The 24,419-nt window shown below is 39.9% G+C and overlaps 1 protein-coding gene across 3 annotated transcripts in view; it reads right to left on the bottom strand.

Annotated features, from left to right (window-relative positions):
* Positions 1-24,419, bottom strand: part of LOC139383723 (CAP-Gly domain-containing linker protein 4) — an 83,132-nt gene that overhangs the window by 29,604 nt on the left and 29,109 nt on the right. For all 3 annotated transcript variants that reach the window (XM_071128280.1, XM_071128279.1, XM_071128281.1), the window contains 2 exons: positions 13,564-13,746; positions 13,025-13,159 (listed from right to left, as the gene is read on the bottom strand). In XM_071128280.1, the coding sequence (XP_070984381.1) occupies positions 13,025-13,159; positions 13,564-13,746 (318 nt within the window). The remainder of the gene's footprint in view (positions 1-13,024; positions 13,160-13,563; positions 13,747-24,419) is intronic.

Here is a 24,419-nt window from a genome sequence, read left to right as displayed (position 1 = left end):
GTTTCATCAGACCAGAGAACATTTCTTCAAAAAGTACGATCTTTGTCCACATGTGCATTTATAAACCGTAGTCTGACAATTTCTATGCCGGTTTTGGAGCAGTGGTTTCTTCCTTGCTGAGCGGCCTTTCAGGTTACGTAGATTTAGTACTAGTTTTACAGTGGATACAGATACATTTGTACCGGTTTCCTCCAGCATCTTCACAAGGTGTAACGAGGAGGACCAAAATGCAGCGTGATGATAATACATATTTTAATGGGATACTTAAACAACGAACAAAACAATAAACCGACAAAATCAACGAAGAGGAAACAGTCCCGTAATGTGAACACTAACACATAGGAACACTAGTAACAGGAACAATCACCCACAAAATACCCAAAGAATATGGCTGCCTAAATATGGTTCCCAATCAGAGACAATGATAGACAACTGCCTCTAATTGAGAACCAATCTAGGCAACCATAGACTTACAAAAACACCTAGATAGGAAACACCCCCATAAACATACAAAACCCCTAGACAAAAACACATACATCACCCATGTCACACCCTGACCTAACCAAAATAACAAAGAAAACAAAGAATATAAGGTCAGGGTGTGACACAAGGTCCTTTGCTGTTGTTCTGGGAATGAATTGCACTTTTCGCAACAAAGTACGCTCATGTCTAGGCGACAGAACGGGTCTCCTTCCTAAGCAGTATGACGGCTGCGTGGTCCCATGGTGTTTATACTTGAGTAATATTGTTTGTACAGATGAAAGTGGTACCTTCAGGCATTTGGAAATTGCTCCCAAGGATGAACCAGACTTGTGGAGGTCTACAAATGTTTTTCCTGAGGTCTTGGCTGATTTCATTTGATTTTCCCATGATGTCAAGCAAAAAGGCACTGCATTTGAAGGTAGGCCTTGAAATACATCCACAGGTACACCTCCAATGGACTGAAATCATGTCAATTAGCCTATCAGAAGCTTCTAAAGCCATGACATCATTTTCTGGGATTTTCCAAGCTGTTTAAAGGCACAGTTAACTAAGTGTATGTAAGCTTCTGACCCACTGGAATTGTGATAGTGAATTATAAGTGAAATAATCTGTAAACAATTGTTGGAAAAATGACTTGTGTCATGCACAAAGTAGATGTCCTAACCAACTTGCCAAAACTATAGTTTGTTAACATGAAATTTGTGGAGTGGTTGAAAAATGAGTTTTAATGACTCCAACCTAAGTGTATGTAAACTTCTGACTTCAACTGTATATCTCCCTCACTAAGGTTAAGCATCAGCTGTGAGAGCAGCTTACCGATCGCTACAACTGTACACAGCCCATCTATAAATAGCCCATCCATCCAACCAACCACATACCTCATTCCATTATTTTTATTTTTTCTGCTCTTCTGCACACCAGTATTCTACTTGCACATCCTCATCTGCACATCTACCACTCAAGTTTTAATTGCTAAATTGTAATTACTTCGCCACTATGGCCTTACCTATTGCCTTACCTCCTTATTTAATTTGCACACACTGTCTACAGATTTTTATATTGTGTTATTGACTGTATGTTTGTTTATCACGTGTTGTTTTTGTCTCACTGCTTTGCTTTATCTTGACCAGGTCGCAGTTGTAAATGAAAACTTGTTCTCAACTGGCATACCTGGTTAAATAAAGGTGAAATATATATATTTTTTAAAGAATGACCCTTTTACAGCACCTTGAAAATGGCTGAATGAAGCGAAAACAAAACTGTGTGGCACCAAAGTTGTTCCGAATGACAGACAGACCTGCCCAAAGCCGTCAATTGTCACTTAATAGTACCCAACTAGTTCTGGCTTTCGTGTATCTAAAGGATTGATCCTGCAGAGTAGTGTTCCAATAACGCTTCAAGTAAAGTGATACCAAACATTTTCTCCAGTGGAGAGTTTATAACACTAGTACAGAAAACACAATCATAGCTATATTTACGTATATGATATACAGTGGGGTCTGAAATTATAGACAACAGCAAAAAAGATAAGCAATAATGACTGTATAAAATAAATACTTCAAATACTGAGCTACAGTGCATATAGAAAGTATTCAGACCCCTTGACATTTTCAAAAGGTTGTCATGTTAAAGTCTTACTCTAAAATTGATTAAATAGTTTTTTTCCTCATCAATCTACACATAATATCCCATAATGACATAGCAAAAACAATTTTTTCACATTTTGCAAATGTACATTAAAAAAAAGTTACTGAAATATGACATTTATTCAGACCCTTTACTCAGTACTTTGTTGAAGCAACTTTGGCATCGATTACAGCCTTGAGTCTTTTGGGGTATGACGCTACAAGCTCTGCACACCTGTATTTGGTGAGTTTCTCCCAATAGCACAGCGATTTTCAGGTCTCTAAAAAAGAGATTTTCGATCACGTTCAAGTCTGAGCTCTGGCTGGGCCACTCAAGGACATTCAGAGACATGTCCCGAAGCCACTCATGTGTTGTTTTGGCTGTGTGCTTAGGGTCGTTGTCCTGTTGGAAGGTGAACCTTCGCCCCAGTCTGAGGTCCTGAGCGCTCTGGAACAGGTTTTCATCAAGGATCTCTCTCTTTCCTCCGTTCATCTTTCTCTCGATCCTGACTAGTCTCCCAGTCCCTGTCACTAAAAAACATCCCGCCAGCATGATGCTGGCACCACCATGCTTCACCATAGGGATGGTGCCAGGTTTCCTCTAGACATGAAACTGAGCATTCAGGCCAAAGAGTTCAATCTTGGTTTCATCAGACCAGAGAATCTTGTTCTTCATGGTCTGAGAGTCCTTTAGGTGTATTTTGGCCAACTCCAAGCAGACTGTCAAGCCCCTTTTACTGAGGAGTGGCTTCTGTCTGGCCACTCTACCATAAAGGCCTCATTTGTGGAGCGCTGCGGAGATGGTTGTCCTTCTGGAAGGTTCTCCCATCTCCACACAAGAACTGTATCAGGGTTCTTGGTTACTTTCCTTTCCAAAGCCCTTCTCCCCCGATTGCTCAGTTTGGCTGGGGGGACAGCTCTAGGAAGTCTTGGTGGTTCCAAACTTCTTCCATTTAAGAATTATTGAGGCCAGTGTGTTCTTGGGGACCTTCAATGCTGGACACATTTTTTGGTACCCTTTCCCAGATCTGTGCCTTGACGCAATCCTGTCTCGGAGCTCTACGGTTATTCCTTCAACCTCATGGCCTGGTTTTTGCTCTGACATGCACTGTCAACTGTGGGATTTATATAGACAGGTGAGTGGCTTTCCAAATCATGTACAATCAATTGAATTTACCACAGGTGTAGTCCAAGTTTAAAAAACATCTCAAGGATAATCAATTGAAACAGGATGCACCTGAGCTCAATTAAAACTTATTTGGGACTGGGGGGCAGTATTGAGTAGCTTGGATAAAAAGGTGCCCAGAGGAAACTGCCTGCTCCTCAGGCCTAAAAGCTAGAATGTGCAAATAATTAGTAGATTTGGAAAGAAAACACCCTGAAGTTTCTAAAACTGTTTGAATGATGTCTGAGTACAACAGAACCCATATGGCAGGCAAAAACCTGAGAAAAAATCCAACCAGGAACTTGGAAATCTGAGGTTTGTAGTTTTTCATTGCCTATCGAATATACAGTGTCTACAGGGTCATATTGCACTTCCTAAGGCTTCCACTAGATGGCAACAGTCTTTAGAACCTTGTTTGAGGCTTCTACTATGAAGGGGGCGAGAAAGAGAGCTCTTTCAATCAGGTGTTTGCCATGAGCTGATCACGCGCGCTCCCCTGAGAGCGAGCTGCGTTCCATTGCATTTCTAAAGACACAGGAATTCTCCGGTTGGAATATTATTGAAGATTTATGTTAAAAACATCCTAAAGGTTGATTACATCATTTGACATGTTTCCACGAACTGTAACGGGACTTTTTGACTTGTCACCTGGACCTAGTGCTCGTGCCGCATGAATTTGGATTACTGGACTAAACGCGCAAACAAAAAGGAGGTATTTGGACATAAATTGACTTTTTCGAACAAAACAAACATTTATTGTGGAATTGGGATTCCTGGGAGTGCATTCTGATGAATATCATCAAAGTTAAGCGAATATTTACTATGCTATTTCTGACTTCTGTTGACTCCACAACATGGCGGGTATCTGTATGGCCTATTTTTGTGTCTGAGCGCCGTACTCAGATTATTGCATGGTGTGCTTTTTCCATAAAGTTCTTTTAATCTGACACAGCGGTTGCATTAACGTCTCTGGGATATATGGGACGGTAGCGTCCCACCTCGCCTACAGCCAGTGAAATTGCAGGGCGCCATATTCAAAACAACAGAAATCCCATAATTAAAATTCCTCAAACATACAAGTATTTTACACCATTTTAAAGATGAACTTGTTGTACATACAGCCACATTGTCCGATTTCAGAAAGGCTTTACGACGAAAGCACACCAAACGATTATGTTTGGTCAGCACGTAGTCACAGAAAAACACAGCCATTTTTCCAGCCAAAGAGAGGAGTCACAAAAAGCAGAAATAGAGATAAAATTAATCACTAACCTTTGATGATCTTCATCAGATGACACTATAGGACTTTATGTTACACAATACATGTATGTTTTGTTCGATAAAATCAATATTGATATCCAAAAATCTGAGTTTACATTTGCGCTCAGTAGTTCCAAAACATCCGGTGATTTTGCAGAGAGCCACATCAATTTACAGAAATACTCATAATAAACATTGCTAAAAGATACAAGTGTTATGCATGGAATTTTAGATCCACTTCTCCTTAAAAAATGTTATACATTTGCTAACATTTCTAAAAAGCGGTTTTCACTTTGTCATTATGGGGTATTGCGTTTAGATTGATGAGGAAAAATAATAAGGCTGAATAATATTTTAGATTAAGGCTGTAACATAGAAAGTCAAGGGGCTTGACTACTTTCCGAATGCACATTGTAGGGTCAAAAAAAGTCTGAAATTATATTTTATACTAATACAATTGCTCAGCGATATAGATTTTTTAAAACAAGTAATACGTATTATCCTCAAAAAGGTAGGAGTCAAAATTGTTGACACCCCTAACGATTCTTATAAAATAAAGTAGTCACAAGTTTAGTACTTGGTCCCATATTCCTAGCACGGATTGACTACATCAAGCTTGAGACTACTTTGTTGGATTCATTTGCGGTTCGTTTTGGTTGTGTTTCAGATTATCTTGTGCCCAATAGAAATTTATGGTAAATAAGGTACTGTTATTTTGGGGTCACTTTTATTATAATTAAGAATATGTTTCTAAACACCCTTACATTAATGTGGATTTTACCATGACTACAGATAATCCTGAGTGAAACTTAAATAATGAGTGAGAAAGTTATAGGGTCAAAGATCATATGCCCAAGACATACTAACCTCTATCCATTAGCAATAACAGGAAGTTTGCATAAAGTTTGTTAGAATCTTATTCAAAATTATTCACAGCTGTAATGGATCCAAAGTTGCTTCCACCAAGTATTAACTCTAAGACATCAAGAAGAAAAAAAAGTATTTAAAGTATTTATTAGGAAAATGTTCTAGAATTATCTTTGACTTTTAAAATTTAGAAGGTTGGGTAAATCTGTAGGATTTTTTTTTTTATGTAATCCTTTTTAGATTTAATTATAAAGCAGCAAAATGTGAAGACTGCAAGGGGTGTGTAGACTTTCAGTAGGCACTGCATATTACGTATCATGTATACATTGCATAATCCATATTGCTAATGGGGAGGTCAAGTGATGCTGCTGCCACTATTACTCAATGCTAATGGAAATGTTCAATGCAACCGCAATCGCTATGTAAAGAACATGTGTTAAGAGCATGATATACTTCAATATACTATCAACAACTTGCCATAAACTTGCAAACATGAAAATCCCTTGAAAACCAGCTTTGTTTGTTTCTGACTTGGTGAACATGTTTAAATAACAAATTGTTAACCCTGATTAAGGCAGCTTGTAGGAAATGCTTTGGCATGGCAACAGAAGTACAAACAAGTGAGAAAACAAATATACAGCACTATGATGCTTAATATTATGTATGACGATACTCCATACAGTAGAGAATTTTACCCTGGGGATTGCTCATGGGTGTAATCCCATGAGTCCCAAAAACCAGACCATAGGCATTAGTGTCAAGGGTCTGATTTCAATTACATTCTTTTGGCAACGACGACAAAATCAACAAAAACATTTCTAAGATGGGTCTTCTTCAGACAGCCAACTCTCCCAACAAATCATGGATGTGGGAAGGCGGGCCTTAAAATGCGAGCGGGCGTTGTGGTCATGAAAATCATCACTGCGGAAACATCCATTTCGTGTCCTTTTCTGTTGTTTTATCTCGAGCTCCATACCCACTGCCCAACCATCCATCAGTTGTTTTACCTCAAGTTCCATATCCACTTCCATCTTCTCACTCGTTCTTCAACGTCCTCCTCCTCAACCCCTGCACTATCGCCCTCGTTTGTCTCCACCATGAAACATTTTAGAACGCCATTTACCCATTGTGTTTCTGGAGTGATATTTGGCTGTGTACAAGCTAGCAAGCGTGAAATGAAGTAGCTAGCCAGAATGATGTTTGTTTTGAGAAAAGTCAGCTAACCTAGCTACTATCTAGTTCAATTTCTCTCAGGATTATGAAGGCAGCAAATTGTTTACAAAATTAGCATATTATTGACCTAAAAGGTTAGCTGTGTTAGCCCAGTCTTTAGCTTATCCAGGGTCAATGATACATAGCGCAACCATGTACTGTCTATCTATGGGAACAGCAGCAACCTTTTTGAAAGCAACATTGCTAAAAATGAATTAAGTAAATTATAATGAACATCATACTATGTTACCTGTAAAGCCTAATTGTCATCTCCTTGTTTTCATTTTGTACCTAAATTACAAATGGTTGGATATGCTGTGAGAATTTTTTCTCCCAGTGCTGCTGACAACTATTTTGGTCTGCTCATACAGGAGTAATAAAGGCCCAGTGCACTACTTTTGTGAACATTTGTTATACTTACACATTTTTTATGATATTTTTTAAAATTCTGATTTATCAGGGGGTGCTGTAGCACCCTCAGCACTCCTACTTCCACATGACTCTCGCATAGAACACAGAACAAGCCGACTAGGTAAATCGGTAAGCTATTGTACTATGGAGATGTCTGATTTAGTTTTAATAACAACATTACATGGCAAGAATAGTAGCACTGGAAAGTTATATCCTGAGTGAAAAAGTAGAGGCATTGAATTATTTTGCCAGCAGCTAGAGTAGGCTACACACCGCTGTTTGAGTTGAGCACCGCGATGGAGCGGATTACAGACTATTTCATTCCCTTCATCTGAACATCAGAGTGTCAGCAATAATCATGCATGTCAGTTCAGTGCACACTGCGTAACCAAGAAAATAAAGTATTTGAGAATACATTTATTTGGAAATATATTTAGTTGAACCCCTATCCACCAGGAGATTTTTATTGTGGATCTAAATCCATATAGCTGAAATGAATCGCAGTGACGGAGAACATTAACCCGTTTTCTGAATTGCCTTGTAAAAGCCTAACACTAAGATCATATTTTTTTTTTGGGCAACATAACAAGCTTTGAAATGATGCCCACCTGACCCAGATTGCGATTTATAATGGAACAATTTTGGATTGCGTAAACAACAACAGTAATTGTATGATGGTGGGGATGCAGGGCTTTATTCCAAACAAAACAAGTCTGCTTGCTGTAGTTCCTCAGCAGCAGAGCTAAAAAAAAAAAGCACCTTATAGTTGAAGACTCTCCTTTATTAAATTGCATTGAAATTACTAGGAACTGTGTAATGCTACTAATTATTTTTTCTTATTTTGCACCTACCCCAAATGTTGAAAGGATATTCTTATCATGTTATTGAATGTATCCAGAGTATTTTTTTTAGATTAGTTATCAACAAATGCAGTTAAAAGTTAAGTAAATGTAAAATGCAGCATCCTCACCTTTACTATAATAAATACACACAAATATCATACCCCAAGAGGTAAGCTTGGGGGGGGGTAATATTTGTGCATCTAACTTTTTTATTCATCATTATTTACAAATTATTCAGGATTATCTGTAATCATGGTCGTATTAACATGTATGTAGAAGTGTTTATAAACACATATTCTTATTTACAATAAAAGTGACTCCAATGACAAAATTCATTATTGACCATAAATTTCTATTCGGCACAAAATAATCTAAAGCAACCAAAGCAAACAGCAAATGCATCCAACAAGTTTGTAGAGTCACAAGCTTGATGTTAACAGTGCTAGGAATATGGGACCAAAACTAAATTTGTCACAATACTTGTGGTCCAATAAAATGGAGGGACTATGTATAACAAGTGCTTTGGTTTCTAAACAGTTCACCCAATATGGATGAAAATACCTTCAAATTATATCTGTCAGTCTGCACTATAACGTTATAGTCATTGTATCATTTCAAATCCAAAGTGTGGGGGTACAGAGCTAAAACCAAAAATGTGTAACTGTCCCAATACTATTGGAGCTCACTGTATTGTAATTATGCGGTAACCACACCCATCCCCAATGTCTTTCCTTTAGGTGGCAGTTTGCACAAAATAAAAATGACTTAAAGGATTTTACCTTTGGCCCCATAGATTTGTGTATGTAGGTAAGCGTTTGCCAGTAGAATTTCAGAACACTTTTTAGGTTGCAGATAGATTGTAGCTTCCATCAATATAATGGTCTGCATCATTTCCAATCCCTCAAATATTTCTTTGTAAATACATACTACCGGTGAAAAGTTTTAGAACACCTACTCATTCAAAGGTCTTTCTCTATTTTTACTATTGTCTACATAGTAGTAGAATAATAGTGAAGACATCAAAACTATGAAATCATGTACTAACAAAAAAAGTGTTATACAAATCAAAATACATTTTATATTTGAGATTCTTCAAAGTAGCCACCCTTTGCCTGGATGACAGCTTTGCACACACTCAGCATCATTCAAGTGCATGTTCAATGAACCATAAACAATTAATGAATATGCACCTGTGGAACGGTCATTAAGACACTAACAGCTTACAGACAGAAGGCAATTAAGGTCACAGTTATGAAAACTTAGGACACCAAAAGAGGCCTTTCTACTGACTCTGAAAAACACCAAAAGAAAGATGCCCAGGGTCCCTGCTCATCAACGTAAACGTGCCTTAGGCATGCTGCAAGGAGGCATGAGGACTGCAGATGTAGCCAGGGCAATAAATTGCAATGTCCGTACTGTGAGACGCCTAAGACAGCGAGGACAGCTAATCATCCTCGCAGTGGCAGACCACGTGTAACAACATCTGCACGGGATCGGTACATCCGAACATCACACCTGCAGGACAGGTACAGGATGGCAACAACAACTGCCCGAGTTACACCAGGAATGCACAATCCCTCCATCAGTGCTCAGACTGTCCACAATAGGCTGAGAGAGACTGGACTGAGGGATGGTAGGCCTGTTTTAAGGTAGGTCCTCACCAGACATCACCGGCAACAATGTCGCCTATGGGCACAAACCCACCGTCGCTGGACCAGACAGGTATGGCAAAAAGTGCTCTTCACTGACAAGTCGCGGTTTTGTCTCACCAGGGGTGATGGTTGGATTTGCGTTTATTGTTGAAGGAATGAGCGTTTCACCGAGGCCTGTACTCTGGAGCAGGATCGATTTGGAGGTGGAGGTTTTGTCATGGTCTGGGGCGGTATGTCACAGCATCATCGGACTGAGCTTGTTGTCATTGCAGGCAATCTCAACGCTGTGCGTTACAGGGAAGACATCCTCCTCCCTCATGTGGTACCCTTTCCTGCAGGCTCATCCTGACATGACCCTCCAGCCTGACAATGCCACCAGCCATACTGCTCGTTCTGTGCGTGATTTCCTGCAAGACAGAATGTCAGTGTTCTTCCATGGCCAGCAAAGAGCCCAGATCTCAATCCCATTGAGGACGTCTGGGACCTGTTGGATCGGAAGGTGAAGGCTAGGGCCATTCTCCCCAGAAATGTCCGGGAAATTGCAGGTGCCTTGTTGGAAGGGTGGGGTAACATCTCACAGCAAGAACTGGCAAATATGGTGCAGTCCATGATGAGGAGATGCACTGCAGTACTTAATGCAGCTGGTGGCCACACCAGATACTGACTTACTTTTGATTTTGACCACCCCTTTGTTCAGGGACACGTTATTACATTTCTGTTAGTTAAGTTTCTGTGGAACTTGTTCAGTTTGTCTCAGTTGTTGAATCTTGTCATGTTCATACAAATATTTACACGTTAAATTTGCTGAAAATAAACTCAGTTGACTGTGAGAGGACGTTTATTTTTTTGCTGAGTTTATATGGCAAAGTTGTGATTTTTTTGGTCCTTAAATTAAACTGGTAAACTTTTTTCATTCATGACTATTTTATTTAACCAATTTTGGACTTTAATGCAGGGCCGGCAGAGAAGTTCCTTACTTTTCCCTCTTCCACTTGCCTCTTCCATATTTGCAGTAATGCTGCAATTAGTTGGTTGTAATTTTGGGTAGAGCAGACATTTCCATATATTTTAGTTAGCTGTATGTGTGACATAACTTGACAAGTCCTATTTATGATATCCTTTACAAAGATTATACCTTTTTTTGAGTCTAAGCACAATATTTGTTGCATTATTTGTTCTGTGTTTTCTGGTGGATTAAACTGAAATTTCAACCAACTTTCTATGGCTTGTTTTAAAAATAGCAATATTTTGGAGATTACTTCATTTTCAAATAACCGAAAGTAAGAGGTTATAAACTGAATAAAGAGCAAAAAGGCCTTTCTTGAACATGGGGTGAGACATTCTTATTAATTTGCTAGAGAACCAGTTCGGATTTAAGTATAACTTTTGTATGACTGATGTCTTCAGTGAGAAGTCCACCGCTTTAATACTTAAGAATTTCAGCTCTCCAAATTCATATTCTAAAAATAGGCCCCTTTAAATTGTGTCTGCCTTGCCATTCCAAATAAAATTTAATATTTTTAGCTCATATAATTAATAAAACTGGTATAAGCAAGACCATACGCAAATAGGTAAACTGGGACATGACTAAAGAGTTAATCGGGGTGATTTTTCCATAGGCAGATAAGATAATTTCTCTCTTTCGGGATATGTATACCGAGTATGTCCACATCACCATAGGAACATTTTATTGGTAAACTACACGATAATGTAAAAGTTTTTTTTTTTTTGTGATCCAATACATAATATAGTACAATTTATTATAATTTGGTTGTAATCCAGAGAGGTTAGAAAAACTAGATAATCTATGAAGGATCCAAAATATGGATTTAAAAGACAACATCAGCCTACAATTACATTTATTTTAATGCCCTGGATATCTAACCCTTTGATATTATTGTTGGATCGGTTGGATTTAAACAACTAACATTTCGATGGCAATAATAAATAGATATGCCGATAGTGGACAACCTTGTTTTACTCCGACACTTTGAGAAGTAGCCATTATTTACTATACATAACTTTAACCCATTTTATAAGCGATTCTCAAAAATGTAAATATTCCACGCATTTATATATAAACTCCAGTAGAACTTTATCAAAAGCCTTTTCAAAGTGAGCTATGAATACCAGGCCTGGTTTTCCATGTTTTTCATTAGTGTTCTATTGTTTCCAGTACTTACATTATCTCCAAAATATCGTCCATGTAAAACACATGTCTGATTAGGATGAATAATATCCGACAACACCTTTTTAATTCTATGTAATTAATTTTGCATCACAACACAGAAGTGTAAGAGGTCGCAATTTTTTTTTTATGGACTAGATCTTTATATTTACCACTTGGACCCTGTTTCAGTAAAAACTAGTGGTTAAAACATGCTAATAACAGTCCTCTGAGTATATTGAAAAAAGGATTGGTACAGTTCCTTGCAAAACAATTCACCCCCATGGCGGTTTTCCTATTTTGTTGCATTACAACCTGTAATTTAAATAGATTTTTATTTTGATTTCATGTAATGGACACAGTGGGGAAAAAAAAAAAAAAAACTAGTTTCAAAACATTCTAGAAAAAAAAAATGGAAAAGTGGTGCGTGCATATGTATTCACCCACTTTTTTTTGAAGCACCTGAATAAGATCTGGTGCAACCAATTACCTTCAGAAGACACATAATTAGTTAAATAAAGTCCACCTGTATGCAATCTAAGTGTCACATGATCTGTCATATGATCTCAGTATATATACACGCCTGTTCTGAAGGGCCCCAGAGTCGGCAACACCACTAAGCAAGGGGCACCACCAAGCAAGCGGCACGATGAAGACCAAGGGGCTCTCCAAACAGGTCAGGGACAAAGTTGTGGAGAAGTACAGATCAGGGTTGGGTTATAAAAAAATATCAGAAACTCTAAACATCCCACGGAGCACCATTATATCCATTATAAAAAAATGGAAAGGATATGGCACACCAACAAACCTGCCAAGATAGGGCCGCCCACCAAATATTATAGAACAGGCAAGGCAAGGAGGGCATTAATCCGAGGCAACAAAGAGACAAAAGATAACTCTGAAGGAGCTGCAAAGATCCACAGCTGAGATTGGAGTATCTGTACATAGGACCACTTTAAAATGTCAAGGGGGTGAATACCTTTGCAAGCCACTGTATACCTCCACGGGTATGCCATCCAACCCTAGAGTTTTACCAGACTTAAAGGCTTTAATTGCATCAAGAAGTTCCTCCTCTGAAATTTGACCTTCACATGAGTCATAGTGGATATGGAGGAGACTGAAATGAAAACATGCTTAAAATACTTAACTTCCCCTTTCAAAATATTGTTTGGTGAATCATGGGTGACTCCGTCATTTCATAACACTTTCCGTATTGACTGAATTGAAACATAATTGACCGCAACCCTGTTAGTATGGTAGTTATTATGCCAGTTCTCATGGTTACCAGTGGATGTAGCATGATGTGTGTAGTGGGTTTGGGGAATAGACAGTGATCTGACCTGGGGCAAAGTTGGTCTTGCCGTAGAAGCGGACCACCCCTGTTCTCTGGCCCACCACCAACACCCTCTCCCCTAGGCGCACCTCGGGCCCGTCACACACGGAGCTACTGGCCGAGGGAGTCCGGCTCCGGGGTACTGGAACATGGGAGGGGGAGAGAGAATATTAATGCTTTTACCAACACCGTAAGCAGCTGTAACATCAGGGAAGCCATTAAAATGTTCACTAATGCCACCATCATAATTATGACTTATTATTCAAGCACCTTCCTGGACATAATAATAATAGTAATTTCAGCTCTCAACATTACCATGGCCTCAAGGTCAATACTAAAGTAATTATTGGCTATACTGCGCAAGAGCGCACTAATCGATGTGACTCTCAATTGTCAATGTAACTAACTAATAAATTGGATCAGAGAGCGAAATGAAGGCTCCTCTACGACTTTAAACTGGTTCCACCATATAAGGTACATGGATATCACTCAAAGCAACGTAGGTGGATTTCATTGGTTTGAAATTATGACACGAAAGTGGAGTACCAATGAGACTGGGGCTGGGATTAGACCGGGTCGGAGGGGGCATGGTTTTGGAGCTGGGCTGAAGCCGTTCCCGCCGCTGCCTTGCGGGAGGCCGTTGTCGTGGAAATGGCCGAGGTTGCACGGTCAGGCCATGTCTGGAGTCCAGGGAGGATGAAGAGGAAGAGAGGGAACGAGAGAGAGCACCTGGGGGAGGAAAATAAGGAGTGGACAGTTAGCGAAGAGGTAAAAGTTAATAATTCACCATAAGCAAAATAATATAAATGGGAAAAACAAGATATGCGATCAGAAGACAATGTTTAGATGAATGTGGTAAGGCCTTGAGAAAAACTACCAGAAATCAGTCACTGCACACCACTTTGATCAAGCAGTGCATCAAGCTTCCAACCGAAGCTTGCAAGACATGTACAGAGGAAGTGCTCTTTCTCTACACCCTAAATCACACAGCAGGGTGTGTGCCTACAATCTTAATACCAAACCATCCATTTCTATCATGTCTGCCATGAGATCTATATCATTCCCTGGGTCCCATGAAGCACGCAATTCACGCCTGCTTAAATGGATCGACATTGTATCAATTTTATCGTTGTCCCTAAACCGGTACTGTTGTGGCTCAATATGCGATAATGTGATTAGAATGATAATGTAAACAACAGCTAACTTTCCGGAACATAGACATGTCTTATATGGGCAGAAAACTTATGTTGATATTAATCTAACTGCACTGTCCAATTTACAGTATCTATTACAGCAACAAAAAAAAACATACTATTGTTTGAGGATTGTGCACAACAATAAAACATTTTATCACAGCAACTGGTTTGATACATTCACCTCTGAAGGTAAATAATGTGACTTACATTCAGTAATCTTGATCTGATTTGTCATCCTGAGGGTCCCAGAGATAAAATTAAACAGTTTTCAAAAAGAAAGGAGGACCAAGGCACTCTTCATATAATTAATTAAAATGCCTTTATTTGTATGACATGTTCAACGGAAACAAAGGTTTAAAAACTTCTTATGTATCAAATCCCGTTAGCGGGATCGTTTTGACAACATCCGGTGAAATGGCAGAGCACCAAATTCAAATAAAATTATTAGAAATATTTAACTTTCATACAATCACAAGTGCAATACAGCAAAATAAAGCTTAACTTCTTGTTAATCCAGCCACCAATTTCAAAAAGGCTTTACGGCGAAAGCAAACCATGCTATTATCTGAGGACAGCACCCCAACAAACAAACACATGACAATCATATTTCAACCCGTCAGGCACAACACAAAACTCAGAAATAACGATATAATTCATGCCTTACCTTTGAAGATCTTCTTCTGTTGGCACTCCAATATGTCCCATAAACATCACAAATGGTCCTTTTGTTCGATTAATTCCGTCGTTATATCCCCAAAATGTCAATTTATTTGGCGCGTTTGATTCAGAAAGAACACTGGTTCCAACTCGCCCAACATAACTACAAATTATCTAATAAATTACCTGTAATCTTGGTCCAAACATTTCAAACAACTTTCCTAATCCAACGTTAGGTATTTTAAAAAGTAGATAACAGATTAAATTTAAGACGGGATAAACTGTGTTCAATAGCGGATAAAATCAAAGTGGAGCAAGCTTCAGGTCGTGCGCCCCAAACAAAAGAGTCCATTTGGCTCGACTCCCAGAAAGGAAAGGGCTACTTCTTCATTACTCAAAGGAAAAACATCAACCAATTTCTAAAGACTGTTGACATCTAGTGGAAGCCATAGGAACTGCAAGCATATTTCTATTAAAACGGGCTTGCCATTGAAAACAGATTGACCTCAAAAATGTTTTCCCTGGATGTATTGTGCTCTGGGTTTCACCTGCCAAATCAGTTCTGTTATACTCACAAACATTATTCAAACAGTTTTAGAAACTTCACAGTGTTTTCTATCCAAATCGACTAATAATATGCATATCCTAGCTTCTGGGCCTGAGTAGCAGGCAGTTTACTTTGGGCACGCCTTTCATCCGGCCGTGAAAATACTGCCCCCTATCCCAGAAAGATTTAAAAAATCAGACGCATTTAAACTGTATGACCGTCAGGGAGTACAAAGAAATGTTAATACAATGTCCCCTTTTGAACAGATTTGTCTAATCAGACCCAATTTGAAGAGGAAGTGGTTACAAAATAGATTGAACAACACCTAGTTAGCAATACTTTACACATTAAAAAGTGAAATACTGTAGATATGTTATCAAAAAAAATCAACTCCAAGCTACAAGCATCAAAACGCCTAGAAAGGTAGTTCTAACCTTACATATGACTGGGCAAAGATTTAGCTGTTTAAGACGGTCCTCTTTTCTAATTGAGGCCGGAACATGATCAATACCTATAGCTTGTAGGGAGGCAGGGTTGCCATGGTGTAAGGAATTGTAGTGCCTTGCCATGGGGTAGTCTTTATTGCCTACCCGTATGACGTACTTGTGTTCCGCTAAGCGGTCTTAAGGCGGTCTTTGTCCGTCCAATGTAGAACACCTTGCACTGTGGACATTCCAACCTGTAGATGACATCAGTGGTTTTGCAGTTAATTAAATGCTTGACTTGATATTTTAGAAGCTGTGTCAACAAAATACTTTTTCTGTGAAATATTTCTGCAATGGTTGCATTTAAAAGAGACCCTGGGTTTGTGATCTAGCAAAGTTTTTTGAGAGTCACCAGGAAGATAGCTGTGGACTAATTTGTCATTTAGGGTAGGACATCTCTTAAAGCTTATTACTGGTGGCTCTGGGAAGACTTGGGAAGAGTGTATCGCTTTGGATGATTCTCCAATTCTTTTTAATGATCTCTGCTTCAGTGCTGTATTTTGTAACAAAGTACACTCTCTCTGATGTATCACGAGGCACTCCCCTATGCAACAAGTTCTCTCTGTCAAGTCGTCTGGCCCATATACCTGTATATTTCAGGGCACGATTCAAGAAGTGATTCTCCAATTCAGCAGATTTGACACTGTAGTCTGTTTCCAGATCGCAAATTCTGAGGACTCTTTGGAATTGGCCATATGGAATGTTCTCTTTTAGCCTTTTGGGGTGAAAGCCGTCTACCCTCAGAATGATATTCCCATCTGTAGGCTTACTAAAGATTGATGTGTGCAAACAACCTTTTACATGTTTGTCAAAGTCCAAAAAATGTATGTTATCCTTGCTGTACTCCATTGTTAGTTTGATGTTAGGGTTAATGCTGTTATTGGTGGAAGGAAATAAGTTCATCTTCTGAGCCGGACCAGAACAGGCAAACATCATCAATATAGAGTCCCAAACATATAATCCGGTCAAAGAACTGGTTATTAGAAGGATCCAAAATGAAGTCATTTTCACAATTACCCAAGTACAAACCAGCGTAGGAAGGGCTGTAGCATGCTCCCATGGCACATCTTTTGACTTGTTTAAAAATACGGTCCTGAAAGACAAGGATATTAAGTCCATTCAGTCAGTGAGACAATTAATTATGTAGGTGGCATCTGGGTCTCAGGCCGGGTACTCAAGAAATGGTGCATACCTACCAATCCTTGTTCATGTTTAATGGTATAGAGACTCCACGTCCATGTTGACTAATAAGGAAGCTGTACCCATATTGTTCAATTCCTTAATTTTTTTCAACACATCTGTGGTATCTTGAAGATAGGCTGGGGGTGACGGCAGAAAAGGCTTAAAGTAATCAATGTACTTAGAGATGGGTTCTGTCAGACTTCATTACCACTAATGACGGGTCTGCTTGGGGGGTTTTCAAGATTCTTGCGGAAATTTGGAAGAAGGTAAAAATAAGCCATAAGCGGACTGCCATTGAAAATAAATTTGAACTCATTGTCTGAAATGTAGCCATTCTCCTTAGCTCTGTGAGGATCCCTTTCAATTCAGTTTTTAGGTCCTCTGTAGGGTTGAAGGTAAGAGATTGGTAGAATTCATCATTGTCTAATTGACGGTAGGCTTCTGTCACATATTTGTCTTTACCACACTTATTGTAACGCCATCTTTGTCTGCTTTTTTTAACCACAAACCGTCCATTTTTGGACAATGATTTAACTGCATTCCTCTATGTCTTAGAAAGATTATGTTGTGTTTGGTTAGAGTCCTTTAAACAGATTCTCCACATCAAAATCAAAATCTCCCTCTCTCGTTGAGGAACCTGTGTGGCTCCTCTTCATGCTCTAAAAAATCTTGGGAGGAGCTGGCCTCTGAGTGTCTGGGGTGATGCTCATCGTCACCTCTTGGAAAATTGAAAGAAACAGGTCAAGTCTTCCTCTGCGGATGCGATTCTGAATTCTTGTGGGTTGGTTTTCTCCAGGCAAAGACCTTGCCATCGCAATAGACTTCTTTCAAGATCGTATCACATTGTGCTTTGTTAGAATTGTCACTGTTGTGTGATTTTCCGTTTTTATTGATTCAATTTCTGTTTGGACTACATGTCTGTCCTTTTTAAATGTTTATATTAGAAGTATCATTAGGTCAAAATAACACCTGTTGAGAATAGTCTCCCATTTATCTCTAAATTCAGTTTTACCTTGTGCTCCATTAGCTGGAAACTTCATAATACGGAGTCCTCTGGGGATTAGGCCTTTCCTCCAATAGTCAGACAAGGTAATAGAATTGAGGTCAAGTTTGGTGTCTTTCTCCATAAGCTGTTGCAAGTCTCCGTAAGCCTCGTTTAACCTCTTTGGGCTGAAATACCGTTAACGGGATGAAATGACAACAGCCAGTGAAAGTGCAGGGTGCCATTTTCAAAACATCAAAAATCTCAGTTAACATACAGTGGGGCAAAAAAAGTATTTAGTCAGCGACCAATTGTGCAAGTTCTCCCACTTAAAAAGATGAGAGGCCTGTAATTTTCATCATAGGTACACTTCAACTATGACAGACAAAATGAGAAAAAAAATCCAGAAAATCACATTGCATGATTTTTTATTAATTTATTTGCAAATTATGGTGGAAAATAAGTATTTGGTCACCTACAAATAAGCAAGATTTCTGGCTTTCACAGACCTGTAACTTCTTCTTTAAGAGGCTCCTCTGTCCTCCACTCGTTACCTGTATTAATGGCACCTGTTTGAACTTGTTATCAGTATAAAAGACACCTGTCCACAACCTCAAACAGTCACACTCCAAACTCCACTATGGCCAAGACCAAAGAGCTGTCAAAGGACACCAGAAACAAAATTGTAGACCTGCACCAGGCTGGGAAGACTGAATCTGCAATAGGTAAGCAGCTTGGTTTGAAGAAATCAACTGTGGGAGCAATTATTAGGAAATGGAAGACATACAAGACCACTGATAATCTCCCTCGATCTGAGGCTCCACGCGAGATCTCAACCCGTGGGGTCAAAATGATCACAAGAACGGTGAGCAAAAATCCCAGAACCACACGGGGGGGCCTAGTGAATGACCTGCGGAGAGCTGGGACCAAAGTAACAAAGCCTACCATCAGTAACACACTACGCCGCCAGGGACTCAAATCCTGCAGTGCCAGACGTGTCCCCCTGCTTAAGCCAGTACATGTCCAGGCCCGTCTGAAGTTTGCTAGAGAGCATTTGGATGATCCAGAAGAAGATTGGGAGAATGTCATATGTTCAGATGAAACACTCTGGGAAGATCTAGAGTTACCTCTGCAGCAGAGGATATGTTCCTTAGAGTTACCCGCCTCAGAAATTGCAGCACAAATAAATGCTTCAGAGTTCAAGTAACACACACATCTTAACATCAACGATTCAAATGAGACAGGCCATCGAATTTCTGCAAAGACACCACTACTAAAGGACACCAATAAGAAGAGATTTGCTTGAGACGCAGAGCAGGTGAACGGATTATCTCAGCATATGTGGTTCCCACAATGAAGCATGGAGGTGGTGTTATAGTGCTTTGCTGGTGACACTGGCAGTGATTTATTTACAATTCAAGGCACACTTAACCAGCAAGGCTACCACAATATTCTGCAGCGATACGCCATCCCATCTGGTTTGCATTTAGTGGAACTATCATTTGTTTTTCAACAGGACAATGACCCAAAACACACCTCCAGGCTGTGTAAGGGCAATTTGACCAAGAAGGAGTTGTGATGGAGTGTTGCATCAAATGACCTGGCCTCCAATCACCTGACTTCAACCCAATTGAGATGGTTTGGGATTAGTTGGAACGCAGAGTGAAGGAAAAGCAGCCAATGTGGGAACTCCTTCAAGACTGTTGGAAGAGCATTCCAGGTGAAGCTGGCTGAGAGAATGCCAATAATGAATATGCAAAGCTGTCATCAAGGCAAAGGGTGGCTACTTTGAAAAATCTAAACTCTACAATATATATAAAATATATTTGTTTAACAATTTTTTGGTTAACATATGATTCCAAATGTGTTATTTCATAGTTTTGACAATTATTCTACAATGTAGAAAATAGACAATAGTAAAAATAAAGAAAAACCTTTGAATGAGTGGGTGTGTACAAACGTTTGACTGGTAGTGTATGATAAGCCTTTGGAACCCATTCTGGGAAGAATTCATACTTCCCAAACACAGTGCAAGACAGGCCATTCCAATTTGACTATAGTACCTGTCTTGGCCTCAGGGGTGTCATCTGTGCCCTTTTCAGGAACTGGGCAGCTTTTTTGGTTTATCAGGTGATTTTTGGGGTGGATGGAGAACCTTTTCCCCACACGTAGACAAATAAATAAAGGGACAAAATGAGACAGAGAAAATGAGAACATGAGAATTTGACAGGGACAAGAGTGCGAAAAGGAAACTTGTAGTTTACCTGCAGTTTTCTGATGTTTACCTGCAGCCATGATGTCATGGCTTTAGAAGCTTCTCATAGACTAAATTACATCATTTGAGTCAATTGGAGATGTACTTGTGGATGTATTTCAAGGCCTACCTTCAAACTCAGTGCCTCTTTGCTTGACATCATGGGAAAATCAAAAGAAAACCAGCCCCCAAAAAATTGTAGGCCTCCACAAGTCTAGTTCAACCTTGGTCGTAATTTCCAAATGCCTGAAGGTACCACGTTCATCTGTACAAATAATAGTATGCACGTATAAACACCATGGGACCATGCAGCCGTCATACCGCTCAGGAAGGAGACGAGTTCGGTCTCCTAGAGACGAACATACTTTGGTGCGAGAAGTGCAATCCCAGAACAGCAGCAAAGGACCTTGTGAAGATGCTGGAGGAAACAGGTACAAAAGTATCTATATCCACAGTAAAACGAGACCTATATCGACCTGAAAGGCATTTTGTGGCAAAATGGCGTAAGGACAACAAAGTCAAGGTGTTGGAGTGGCCATCACAAAGCCCTGACCACAATCCTATAGAAAATTTGTGGGCAGAACTGAAAAAGCATGTGCGAGCAAGGAGGCCTACAAACCTGATTGAGTTACACCTGCTCTGTCAGGAGGAATAGGCCAAAATTCACCCAACTTATTGTGGGAAGATTGTGGAAGGATACCCAAAACATTTGACACAAGTTATACAATTTAAAGGCAATGCTACCAAATACTAATTGAGTGTATGTAAACTTCTGACCCACTGGGAATGTTATGAAAGAAATAAAAGCTGAAATAAATCATTCTCTCTACTATTAATCTGACATTTCACATTAAAATAAAGTGGTGATCCTAACTGACCTAATACAGTTTTTTTTTTACTAGGATTAAATGTCAGAAATTGTGAAATTGTCACGGTCGTTGTATGGAAGCGACCAAGGTGCAGCGTGGTAAGCGTACATTCTTAATTTATTAAAGAAATGCAACACTGAACTAACGTGAAGCTAATACGGACAGTGCAGACAGGCAACTAAACATAGAATAAGAACCCACAAATACCCTATGGTATTACAAAGATATACAAAGATAAACAGCTGCCTCTGATTGGGAACCAATTCAGGCCACCATAGACATACATATCCCTAGACTTACAAAACCCTTAGATATATAAAAAACCCTAGACAAGAAAACTAACATACCCACCCTAGTTACACCCTGACCTAACCAAAATAATAAAGAAAACAGAGATAACTAAGTTCAGGGCGTGACAGTAATACTGAGTTTAATGTATTTGGCTGAGGTGTACGTAATCCTCCGACTTCAACTGTAGGTCCTGGATGTCAGTTAGCTTTGCCCCAGTGAGGTACTGGCTGTACTATGTCTGGCGTAAACCCAACACCTCATCACCCGAGAACACTATCATGGTAGTGGCAGCATCATGCTGTGGGAATGTTAATCAATCGCAGGGACTGGGTAACTGGTCAGAATTGAAGGAATGATGGATGGTGCTAAATACAGGGAAATTCTTGAGGGAAACCTGTTAAAGTCTCCCAGAGATTTGAGACTGGGACGGAGGTAAAGCAACAATTGAGTGGTTTAAGGGGAAACATTTAAATGTCTCGGAATGGCCTATTCAAAGCCCAGACCTCAATCCAATTGAGAATCTGTGGTATGACTTAAAGATTGCTGTACACCAGCGGAACCCATCCAACTTGAAGGAGCTGGAGCAGTTTATCCTTGAAGAATGGGCAAAAATCCCAGTGGCTAGATGTGCCAAGCTTATATAGACATACCCCAAGAGACTTGCAGCTGTAATTGCTGCAAAAGGTGGCTCTACAAAGTATTGACTTCAGGGGGGTGAATAGTTATGCACGCTCAAGTTCTGTTTTTTTGTCTTATTTCTTGTTGCAAAAAATATTTTGCAACTTCAAAGTGGTAGGCATGTTGTGTAAAACAAATTATACAAGCCACCCACAAATCTGTTTTAAGTCCAGGTTGTAAGGCAACAAAATAGGAAAAATGCCAAGGGGGGTGAACACTTTCGCAAGCCACTGTAGGCTGTCTCATCGTTGTCTGTGATCAGGCGTACCACTTTTGTGTAATTAGCAAACTTAATAATGGTGTTGGAGTCATGCTTGGCCATACAGTCGTGGGTGAACAAGGAGTACAGGAGGGGACTAAGCACACACCCCTGAGGGGTCAGAGTTTTGAGGATCAGAGTGGCAGATGTGTTGTTGCCTACCCTTACCACCTTGGGGGCGGCCCGAAAGGAAGTCCAGGATCCAGTTGCAGAGGGAGGTGTTTAGTCCCAGGGTCCTTAGCTTATTGATGAGCTTTGAGGGCACTATGGTGTTGAACACTGAGCTGTGGTCAATGAATAGCATTCTCACATAGGTGTTCCTTTTGTCCAGGTGGGAAAGGGCAGTGTGGAGTGCAATAGAGACGGCATCATCTGTGGATCTGTTGGGGTGTAGGGTTTCTGGGATGATGGTGTTGATGTGAGCCATGACCAGCCTTTCAAAGCACTTCATGGCTATAGACATGAGTGCTACGGGTCGGTCGTCATTTAGGCAGGTTACCTTAGTGTTCTTGGGCACAGGCACTATGGTGGTCTGCTTAAAACATGTTGGTATTACAGACTCGGACAGGAAGATGTTGAAAATGTCAGTGAAGACACTTGCTAGTTGGTCAGCGCATGCTCGCAGTACACGTCCTGGTAATCCGTCTGGGCCTGCGGCCTTGTGAATGTTGACCTGTCTAAAGATCTTACTCACATCATCGGCTTACTCACATACACACTTAAAACTGATTATTCTACCGATCCTTGACTTCGGCGATGTCATTTACAAAATAGCCTCCAACACTCTACTCAGCAAATTGGATGTAGTCTATCACAGTGCCATCCGTTTTGTCACCAAAGTCCCATATACAACCCACCACTGCGACCTGTATGCTCTCGTTGGCTGGCCCTCAATACATATTCATCGCCAAACCCACTGGCTACAGGTCATCTATAAGTCTTTGCTAGGTAAAGCCCCGCCTTAACTCAGCTTACTGGTCACCATAGCAGCACCCACCCATAGCACGCGCTCCAGTAGGTATATTTCACTGGTTATCCCCAAAGCCAACTCCTACTTTGGCCACCTTTCCTTCCAGTTCTCTGCTGCCAATGACTGGAACAAATTGCAAATATCACTGAAGCTGGAGTCATATCTCCCTCACTAACTTTAAGCACCAGCTGTCAGAGCAGCTTACCGATCATTGCACCTGTACACAGCCCATCTGTAAATAACCCACCCAACTACCTCATCCCCATATTGTTATTTATGTTTTGCTCCTTTCACCCCAGTATCTATACTTGCACATTAATCTTCTGCACATCTATACTCCAGTGTTAATTGCTACATTGTAATTATTTCGCCACTATGGCCTATTTATTGCCTTACCTCCCTAATCTTACTACATTTGCACACACTACATATAGATTTTTCTATTGTGTTATTGACTTTTATTTATCCCTTGTGTAACTCTGTGTTTGTGTCGAACTGCTTTGCTTTATCTTGGCCAGGTAGCAGTTGTACCTGGTTAAATAAAGGTGAAATAAAACATCTCTTGTCTGCTTAATGAACAAGCCTACAGGCTATGGCACATAGACAGTAACATGCAGTTCTCATTCTGTTCTTCTGAAATAAATGTTCTTCTTATCAAACCGTTTCTTTATACTTGCCTAAAATAAATAATGGATTTATTGTGATGGTACAGTATATTCAATTTATCTATTAGACTTTTATAAATGTAGATGTTCCAAAGGCTTGTATACGTGGAGGCCTGGAGATGCTAAACGTGTGTATGTTAATTAACGGTCAATTACCGTGAGACTGGCAGACTGTTGCATGACAATAACCGTCTGACAAAATTTCATGACCGCCACAGACCAGGTCAAGATGGTTATTATCAACAACAACAAGCTAGCAGAGATGGTGAGAAGCAATAGCACCAGAGGATGAGACCCAAACCCAAGGCTTGCCATCTTTCCTCTGAAGAAGCCTCATCACCGTGGGCAGCTCTCCGTAAGCATGTAT

Source organism: Oncorhynchus clarkii, chromosome 25, assembly GCF_045791955.1.
Source record: "Oncorhynchus clarkii lewisi isolate Uvic-CL-2024 chromosome 25, UVic_Ocla_1.0, whole genome shotgun sequence".
Classification (NCBI taxonomy): Eukaryota; Metazoa; Chordata; class Actinopteri; order Salmoniformes; family Salmonidae; genus Oncorhynchus; species Oncorhynchus clarkii.
This window is presented reverse-complemented; position numbering and strand designations above follow the sequence as displayed.